This window comes from Suricata suricatta, chromosome 17 (assembly GCF_006229205.1).
Source record: "Suricata suricatta isolate VVHF042 chromosome 17, meerkat_22Aug2017_6uvM2_HiC, whole genome shotgun sequence".
Classification (NCBI taxonomy): Eukaryota; Metazoa; Chordata; class Mammalia; order Carnivora; family Herpestidae; genus Suricata; species Suricata suricatta.
This window is the reverse complement of record NC_043716.1, coordinates 39,330,268-39,340,052: the sequence shown is the minus strand read 5'-3', so window position 1 is coordinate 39,340,052 and position 9,785 is coordinate 39,330,268. Positions and strand designations below refer to the sequence as shown.

General features: G+C 49.3%; 2 protein-coding genes across 3 annotated transcripts in view; both read right to left on the bottom strand.

Annotated features, from left to right (window-relative positions):
• The window catches only part of LOC115281531 (retina-specific copper amine oxidase), a 6,710-nt gene extending 5,024 nt beyond the window's left edge, over nucleotides 1–1,686 (bottom strand). The window contains exon 1 of the mRNA XM_029926936.1: nucleotides 146–1,686. Within this exon, the coding sequence (XP_029782796.1) occupies nucleotides 146–397 (252 nt within the window). The 5' untranslated portion in view covers nucleotides 398–1,686. The remainder of the gene's footprint in view (nucleotides 1–145) is intronic.
• A 107-nt stretch (nucleotides 1,687–1,793) lies between these two features.
• PSME3 (proteasome activator subunit 3) lies at nucleotides 1,794–8,410 on the bottom strand. 2 transcript variants are annotated; one of them, XM_029926916.1, is made up of 11 exons: nucleotides 8,140–8,410; nucleotides 7,410–7,442; nucleotides 7,225–7,287; nucleotides 6,924–7,028; nucleotides 5,989–6,037; nucleotides 5,336–5,448; nucleotides 5,019–5,087; nucleotides 4,814–4,881; nucleotides 4,660–4,714; nucleotides 4,453–4,539; nucleotides 1,794–3,584 (listed from the first exon to the last, which is right to left on the bottom strand). In XM_029926916.1, the coding sequence occupies exons 1-11, from the start codon at nucleotides 8,179–8,181 to the stop codon at nucleotides 3,504–3,506; spliced, it is 765 nt and encodes a 254-aa protein (XP_029782776.1). In that variant the 5' UTR covers nucleotides 8,182–8,410; the 3' UTR covers nucleotides 1,794–3,503. The 2 variants fall into 2 exon arrangements, with proteins under 2 accessions (XP_029782776.1, XP_029782775.1); XM_029926915.1 differs by lacking the exon at nucleotides 8,140–8,410 and adding an exon at nucleotides 7,546–7,667.
• Between the last annotated feature and the right edge of the window lie 1,375 nt (nucleotides 8,411–9,785).

The window sequence follows — 9,785 nt, the reverse complement described above, 5'->3', positions numbered from 1 at the left end:
TGGGCTGGGGTTGTCCGCCAAAGAAGACGATGGCCAGTGCCTCCCGGGCAGGCGGGGGACTCCCCCTGTCCAGGTGGGCCAGGGCAGCAGCCTTGGGGGGCAGCTGCAGCTCCACCGAGAAGACGCAGTTGTCCGAGGGGCGGGCCTGGGCTGCGTCCACCAGGCTTGGCCCCAGCTGCTGGGTCAGGAAGCTCATCACAGCCGTCAGCTCCTCTGGGCTCAGGTCTGCAAACAGCTGGCTCTGGTCGGGGGGTGTCCAGGGCTGGGCACTGGGGGATACAGAGGGGCAGTGGGGAGGCTGGCTGGAGCCACCTTGGCTGGTCAGCAAAACATAGGCCAGGGCAAAGATGGTAATGAGGGACAGTGCCAGGAACACAAGGACTACCTTGAGGTTCATGGTGAACTCAGAGCTGAAATATGAGTCCTAACAGCTGCTCCTTCCCCTTACTGACATCAAATCAGGGTTTATATTCAGTAGGATGGAAAGGAATGGAGAAAACTCCACCCTGTGGGCTGGACAGGAAATTTCTGACCTTAATTTATATAATTCTGTTCCAATTTTCTGTTCCGTGGTTTGGCTCAAGGCACTACGTCCACGTGCGCAGCCTGTCCCCTGCCCCTGAACTCCTGGTGGCAGCACTGGTAGGAGTTCTAAGCACCAACACTTGGCCTAGACTCGAGGGCATCTGGATTGACTATAAGTGCTACCTTTCCCTCAGAACGGGTCTGAGGCAGAATGCAGATCTCAGATGCCTGGTGAAGTGCTGTGTGCTACACGCAGGCACTGAACTGTCCATTTTCCCACCTCCTGGCAGGTACCATCCCCCAATATTCCCAGGACCCAGTTCTGCAAGAAGCACCTGGCCAGCTGCCAAAGGCCAAGCCCTTGGTTTGTAATACCAGGCCTCTGATCTGGTCAGTGGGCCAGAAGCACTGAGCGCCTGAGCTCAGCCGTCAGATTTCTACACCAACCCCACCGCCCACCCCATCCCTAAGCTGTGGGACCTCAGAGAAGTCACTTATCGTGAGTTTCAGTGTCCTCACCTACAAAGAAGGGATAAACCACCTAAGATTCGTGAAAATTAAATGTGGTCAGGCACGTAAAGTGCTTAACAGAGCCTAACACAGGGGGGGCATCCAAAAATTGTCAGCTACCGGTACCGATCTCTGAAGCCGAATACAGCAAATGTTCCTCCACTGTTCAAGATCTCAAATCTCTTTCCGCAGACAATGAGGGGATCACTGGATATCAGAAGGCTACTTTGCAAGGTGGAAGTTAAGGAACCTTTATTTCAGCTAGAGTCCTAGACAGCCCTCCAAGTCATTGGAGAACCAAATCCAGGAGTCCCTGGCATCTCCTCAAGAAATTTAAGCCACTACTCAGTGCAGAAAATCAGTGTAAGGTATAGAAAATGACACGGTTGGGTGTGCCTTGAACCAGGTGATTCCCCACACGTGGAACTAGAGTGGCCTCTACTGGCAGTTCATGGGCATCACCCGGGAAGAGAGGAGGGAGCTGGGATCTTGAAGGGATAGGGACCAAAGCAGCTTAGGTTCCGGAAGAACTAACTTTCACAGAATTCAGACCGGACACAAATGAAGGACCACCCCTGCCTCATGGTAGGCAGAAATCTCAGTCTTTCCATTATTTTAGAGAAAAGAGACAGTTCAATTGGTATAAAAATACCCAACAGGGTGGCTGGTGGTGTATGTGGAGGTGGGTGTCCCCATGTGCACGCACGTGAGTACAGGTCTGTCCCTAGCCACCAGAGCATCGCACCAGGATCTGCAGCTTTAGAAAGAGGTCAAAGTACCTGCATTTTTAATAATTTCTTGACATGGTAAAAGAATTTTACATTATGATCCAAGGGTGGTAGAGTGAGAAGTAAGGGCAGAATAATCCAACAAACAAAAAGGGAAACTGAGAAACACATGGTGGGAGTAGGGAAGGGTTTCAGCTGTAAGGGATCTGGAGGGTGGTAGGGGCACTGCCCAACTAAAATGCAATTGGTTTGTTACTGAATACTATTTATGGGAAGACAGCATCCTGACTCCTTCTCTACAGCATTCTGGGAGTAAAAACGACGCATCTGGGCGGAAATGTGATTGGGGTTGAAGGCAAGGAGACAGGGGAAGAATAAAAGAAACAAATACTGAGAGAGTCACTGGCAGGCTGACTGCAGATACTGACTCTCCAGCACTGGCAGAATAAAGAAAGTCAGGGTTTGAGGAGGGTTAACAGAAAAACTGGATCAAGTGGTATCTCGGGAAGATTAGAGAGATAGGAGACAACTCTTCTATGGTTTTGACTTGCCCAGATTTTCACATACATGCAATGCGCACATGCACACGTGTGCATGTGCACGCACACACGCGCGTGCACACACACACACACACACACACACACACAGGTGCTGCTTTCCTTGGAAGCACAATACTATAAATAAAAGGAGTATTTTTCCCATAAGAAAGCCCAGCAGGAGCAGCAGCACTGGCCCTCATGGCTGCAGACAGCCCCACTCCAATTTACAACTGGCCTGGGAAGAGGCCACCAGGAGTCAGAGGACCATCGTTTGCAGTAACGCCCAAAAGGACCCGAGTCACAGAGAAAGGGCCTTCTCTAAATCCTCTGCTTCTCATCTCTTAGCTCTCCTCCAGCTCACCAGCCTCTGGACACCAAGAGGCTATAACAGCAGAACAAAGAGCCCTAGTGGGTGAGGACTACGACAACTGTCAATCACCTTCTGGATGATGTGTGTGTGACAGTTTACAGGGTTGGGGGTACATGGGGCGACCCCACAGACGACGGGATGGGGAAATCAGGTCACAGAGTAGGAAGGCGTATGCTCTGTGCATACCACACACATATGTGTATGTGAAAATCCTAATTATAATAACATCTCAAGGAGCTAGGGATTTGGCTGAAGGCCTAAGGTGTTCTTGTCATGATCAGGTTCAAGGTGGGATGTATGTGAATGGGAAACCCTAAGTCATCACCAGGGAAACTGTGGGAGGGAGGGTCCAACATCCCACACGGTGGCAAGATACACTAACCTCAGGTCAGAGAAGAGGAGCTGGTCGCCCCCTGACTCCAGTTCCTAAAAACACCTAGCACTTTCCTTCCAGTTCCCTCAGCTTCTAATCAACTAGTCAAAAGAAGGAAGAAAACACAAAGCCCAAGACACAGGAGGGAGAGGGCAGGGAGAGAAATCACAAGTATTCTTGTGCCAATAACCTGCACACACAAACCTGGAGTTCTCCAGAAATTAGGACAGGTCAGGTGTGGGGTATTAGGGAAGAAAATAGAAGAGTTCCTGAGGCCTGAAAAAAGAGGTAAACACGTCACAGAACTACATGAGAGTTTCATTAGACTCTAACTAAAAACAGAGAGAGGTGTGATTACTATTTCCAGCCAGTTTCCCCATCACGATAGTCATGTAACAAACCAAGGCAATGTCGGTCTTGAGCCAGACTCACAGAGTCCCCTGGCCCTGGCCCTGGCCTCAGTACAGTGTCTCTGCATTGCTGCTCCGGGGCCGTTTGATCTTCTCGATATTTTTCAGAATCATGTCATGTAGAGTGACCTGGGAGAAAAGGTCAGAGAATCACACATTTATTCCACCCCAACTTCCCAAGGAAACAAGACGCCCACCACAAATCCCTAAGCAATCACATGCATGATCCCAATCTCACCCATCGTAACTCAAATTCGGGGTAGCCGCCTCCCCTAATACCCACACACGGCGATTCCTGGGTACTTCCCAGGCCCCATAACAACTAACATTTATTGAACACCTAATGTACCAACAATTGTACTGGCTCTTTTGATATGCTATTTCACTCTCTTTTTTTCTTTTTAATGTTTATTTATTTTTGAGAGAGAGAGAGAGAGAGAGACATAGTGCAAGCAGGAGGAGGGGCAGAGAGCGGGGGAGACACAGAATTCGAAGTAGGCTTCAGGCTCTGAGCTGTCAGCACAGAGCCCAACGCGGAGCTCAAGCCAATGAACCACAGGATCATGACCTGAGCCAAAGACAGATGCCCGACTGATTGAGTCACCCAAGTGCCCCTATTTCACTCATTTTTAAAAACCACCTTGGTGCCAAGATACTCTAAGTTCTATCTTAGAGATGAAGAAACTCAAGTTTGAGTTCAACAGCTTGCCCAAGGCCACCGGTTACAGAAAGAATTGGTTCTCAACCTAAGCCTGTCTGACTCTACTGCCCACATCTTCATGCCTACACTGTACTCCCTGCTGTCCAAAGAGAAAGGGGGATCCCCAGCTACGTGCTCTCAATGATTTCAGAGTTCTCAACACTCAGTTGATGAGAATTTGTCCTACTCATTTTATCATACTCCATCCTCCGTCTTGATGCCCCCAGAGCATAGCAAGAAAATGGTCCCCGGGACTAACGGCCAAGGTGACTGTGTGCAGGGACCAAGGTCACTTACATATTGATTTCTTAACTCTGATATGATGAGCCGAAGGCTGATATATTCTTTCTCATCAATCTCCGTCACGGTGCGGCGATAGTCCTCCTGGAAGGAGGGCAGAGACCAGGCTCATTTCCGAGGCCAGATGTTCACAGGCAGCTCTTGCCCAGAAATGGCCTCCCTCTCCTCCCACTTCCACCCTCAGACCCCCAAACCCTTACTTACCACATGGGGATATTTAGCTATTTTAGAAACCAATTTGGCTCTTGTAATGTAATATCTGGAAGGAGAGAGAAGAGGAAGAAGCTGCAGGGGACCCTGGACAGTGCTTGTCACATTCCCAGCCCCTGATTCCTGGGCCAGGCCCAAGCAGCCCTACCTAGAAATCTGGTCCAGATAAGATGCAGCTTCACTCTCAACAGTTCTTAGTTCTGCAACTGTCTCCTCCTAAAAAATACCAAGTGGGTCAAGTCACTTTCATATCACCCAGAGAGCGGACCAAAGGGAAAGGAAAAACCAAGCCAGGGGAAAGGAGGGTAAACCTCCTGAACCTTCCTCTCCAATTTGTCATATGAGCACGTTACCTGAATGGACACCCCAAAGTTGTTCCCATCCTCTATCCTAGGAATCAGGAGCTGTACCCACATTTTGACCTGGAAGGTGAGAGGACCAAATACATATAATAAATAACAAAGTTGTAAGTGAAGACCCTTGCCTTTTCTGCTGAGGCCACGAAGTGTACAATCCATGCCGCTGGGCCACAGGCCAGGAGCCCAGGGGCCAAGATATTTAATGTGCCAACTCCCCTATCACCTCCATGCCTCCCATTCCACATCCACCATTTTTCAGTTCAAGCCAGGCTATTTGGGGTCAGCCCATAGGTCACAAGCCCCTGCCTCACCGTGTTGCATTTCTCAATCAGCAGCCGGATCTCGGGTTTCACTTTCTCAATAATGTCCACCAGCTGCTGGTTGCTTTTTAGCATCCCATTGGGCATCACAAACACCTTGGTTCCTGGCAGGGACATGAAGGTCAAATGACTGGGGTAGGGAACAGGACATTCACACCCCCCACTTTTCTCTCTTCTTCCCAGACCCATGAGATGCTATGACCACTACCTTTCTTATCTGTCACAACCCTATCTGCAAACCATGACACCACCGAGAATCAAAGAGAAAAAATGTATGGATTAGTAAAGGAGGAGTGTCTAAAGTGTGCCAAAAATCTGAGTAAGGAAATTAAAATATGCTCCAAAGATTTAATGTACCAATATTACTAAAGAGGAAATACCACGACACCAGGACTTCTGTGAAAAATCTGAGATGTGTGGCCACTTCTAAACTCTCTCCCTTGGCAGTCCACGCAACATTAACCCTCCCTGTTTACTGGGAAATTAGGTTTTGGGTGCTAAATAGTCATTATGTTTGGAGACCCTGAGCATGCTAACTCTGGCAAATAAAATCCGATTCTGTCTCCTGACCAGGAGACCTCCAGACCAATCCTCCTGCTCAGGGCTACTAGCCAGGGAGTGGGCAAGGTGGGGCAGGCTCCTACCTTGGAAGGCCTCTTCACACTCATCCAGCCTTCGCTTCTTATAAGTGGGCTAGAGACACAGAGACAGGAATTAGCCTGCTCTTGACGCTCACACCCCCTCACAGGCTACCCTTCAAGCAAGCCCGATCCCTTCTTTGGCCCCGGAAGTTGTTTTATTCCTTTATGCACCATTCACTAAGCACACACAGGGCTTTAAGGAAATGTTGTTGCCCCAAAACAACTTACACTCTTACCTTTCAAAGAACACATTAAGCAATTAGGGGAGCGGGGAGTGGATACTACAAACAACAGGAAAAATGAACCATTCAATGCAGGGTGAGGATAATTAAGGGAATATGTACAAATTTTCTGGTTCCATAAAGAAGCACAATATTCAATCAACAAACATGTATTTAGCACTTAATACATGTAGCAGGGACAGTACTAGGTGTTGGGGATACAGAAATGAAGCTTCCAGAATTCAAGCTCTATCAATGAGACAGTAATTCAAACAACAATACAGTGTCAGCAATGTTATTTAAATGTGAACATAAACTGACAAGCACTAGGTGCTAAAGATGCAGGGCAAAGACAGGGACTACAGTTATATAGCAAGAACTACTCATCCTGTTAACAGTGCTCAAGACATTGGAACGGGTAAGAGAAATCTTGCTTAGAGCCACAGGGACAGACCAGATAAGCTGAGGGAACCTGTAGCTGTTAGTCCCATTTGGAACTCACTCCAGGACAGTGAAGCATTAGGTTCCGCGCTTCATGCTACAAATGAAAGCCAGGGTTGGAAAGCGGTGTACTGGAATCATCGTGTCTGTAAGAGCCCCTGTGAGAACTCCCGAATCCCGCTGTCTGCTCTGCTCATGTTCAAACTGACCAGGAAACAGAGAACAGAGAATAGAGAACCTATTGCTTCAGAATCCAAAGAAAAACAGGACACTCACACCGTCCAGTCCATCGTGGCTATTGGTGAGAAGAATGGGGTCAGGGACTGGGAGATTCATGTCTGAGTGGATCTGAGTTAGATCATGGATGTTTAGGATTGGTTCCTGAAAGACAGACACCCACCCCCAAAACAACATTAGTCTTTTCAAAATGAACAAAGAAGTATTTCATTTGAAGGGCAAGAAATGAGAGTGTTTTACAGTACAAAACAAAATAGAATCAGCACATGATTTGTCCCATTTGACAGAAAGACCAGTGCCAAAAAAATTGGGCAATCAAGAAAAGAAAAGGGTCTCTCACCTTCAAAAAACTATCAAGTTCTAACAACTTCTTTGGGAAAAAATTTGCCACCAAATCTTCTGCCTACAGATGAAGGAAAATACAGCTCAATTAATAATTGTGGGACGGTCTCTCTCTACAGATCTCTTCTTTGGGAAACTCCCATCTATCAACCAACACTTATTTTTTCTGTTTATTGCACTCACCTCACTTGTGATCCGCTCTCTGAAAGAATCAACCTAAAATTAACAAAGAGAGGAATTCAGTAACAGCAAGTCAGTACCTGGCCAACAGAGGTAAGAGCAGGATGGGAAATCCCAAATCCAGCGGTCTTCCTCTCACCTTGTAATTGTAATGGGAAGCTGAGAGGCCCCCAGACTGTAAATACTTTATTTTTTTGAGAATCCATTTCTCCATCTCAGGAGAGGGAAGCGGGGCTTAAGGGCAGCACCCACCTGTCTTCCCTCCCACCCCTCTCCCCCTCCAGTGTCTGAAGCCGTCTGAATTTGAGAGCAAACAAAAGACAGGTAGTGAGGGGAGGTGTGAGCTCACAAACGTGCTAACCCCCATCCAGACCCAGCCTTTGATACCAGGCAGGCCTGACGCTAAGGGTAGGGGTAGAGCGGCGATAGCATCCGGAGGCGGGGACGTTCCTAGGCTGGGGGACTTCCAGCTGTCATTGGCCTACAGTGCTGAGTCTACCACGTGTCCGCGGAGGTCTCTCTGGGGCTCTCCACCACCAGACTCGGTTCAGAAGGCTACCCTATAGTATCCTCTCCCCGATGCCATCTCCGGGAGTGGGGGGCTGGGCTGAGTCGAGCGGAAGCTCAGAGCTGGTATCCCCAGGGAGACAAAGACACCATGGAGAGTGGGGAGACAGTCAGACTGATCGGGGATCGAAGCGAGGGGTAAGGAGGCCCGGACCGGTGCCGCTACCTTGAGCTTCACTTCCTGATCCACCTTCAGCAACGAGGCCATGGCCGGGCCGGGCCGTGTCCGCTCCACTGGAGACCGGAGGCGCTGTGGGCTCCGGGGAGGGGGTCAGAGGGACGGGAGGAATCTCGGCTGTTCTAGGGACTCGGCCGCCCTCGCCGGCTCACTCACTGCTCGTTCTCACCCTCCCTCTGTGTCGTCCGCCCGCCCGCCTGCAGCCTGCTGCCTGCTCTCTCGCTCGCTCGCCCTCCCGGCTTTCGCTGCTCACGCCGGAAGTTACGTCACAGCCAATCGCCGGGACTCCGCGAGGATGGGCACGTGCCCTGCGCAGCCGCGCTGAGGTCCAGCCCTGGACGCGGCGGGCGGAACTCTTCTCTCCCGGCTTCCTGAGGCGGGTAAGGGTGAAGTAGGAAGGAGGGCGGCTGAAAGTGGTTTGCTGAAACCTGAGCATTGGAGAGTCTCGAGTACTGCTTCACCGAAGGAACCTTCAGAACCGCTGCCGCCTCGAGGACGGGACGGACAACGCCGTCGCGCCCCAGTGACGTAGGTCCGAGGAAGCCGGCGGTCCCGGCGCTGGGCTCGGGAGGGTCTAGTCTGCGATTCTTGCTGCCTCCTCCCGTCGGCCCAAGCTCTCGTGTTAGGCTGGAGCCTACAGAAAACAAGTTCTGTTGTACCAGGCTTCCCCACCTTTCTCCGCCGCACATTCTCGTACCATACACTTCCAGACCTCCGAAAACAGCTGCCTGATGGGCAAATTGGCGCCCAGAGTGGAGCAAGTGCTTTTCCAAGGCTCTACGGTGTTTCAAGTAAATCCTGGACCAGAACCCAGATCTCCTACTCCCGTGACAAATACCGTATCCATTTTCCTAACGAAAGGCAGAGACCGTATCTCTTCAGTCACTCATTCATTCATTCGGTCTGTCTCTTAACATTTGTTCTTTCACTCAGTAAAGTAGGAGAGGACACTGTACTAGGCCCCGGACAGCACTGTCCTGGAGCTTGAAAATAATGTTATTTATGTAAGCAAAAATTAAATAGTAGCCCCATTAAAAAAATAAGGTGGAAATAATTTTAATCATTGATTTAACCCAGTTTATCCAAACATTATTTTAACATGTAATCAATATAAAAATATGAATGAGCTCTACATTTTTTTTCTCATGCTGAGTGTTGGAAATCCAGTATGAGTTTTACACTTCCTGTACATCTCAGTTGAGAGTTGCCACACTCCTGTATTGCAAAGCACATCTCCAGGAAATCAAAGGTAAACAAGACAAGTTCTCCGGCCTCCTGGGTCTTAATACTGGGGAAAGACATCAGAAAATAACCTGACAAGTAATTGCAAAATCTGATAGATACTAGGAAACTAGTAACTGAAGGAGAGAACACCAGGGGTCTATTTTACATAGAATGGCCAAGGACAGCCTCCCCGAGGAAGTGTCAGGTGAGGATCTAGAGGATGTAAAGGCTTTAGCTTGGGAAGAAGAGTGAGAGGAAGAGGCTCCAAAGGTAGGAGAGGTGCAGCCCAGGCAAATGCCTAGGGAGGGAAAGAGGTGGTTCTGTTGAAGAAATTGAAAGACTCATTAGCAAACTGCGGGTGGGAGGGGGGTGGGGAGGACGGTCAGGAAACACTTTGGATTAAGTGCAAA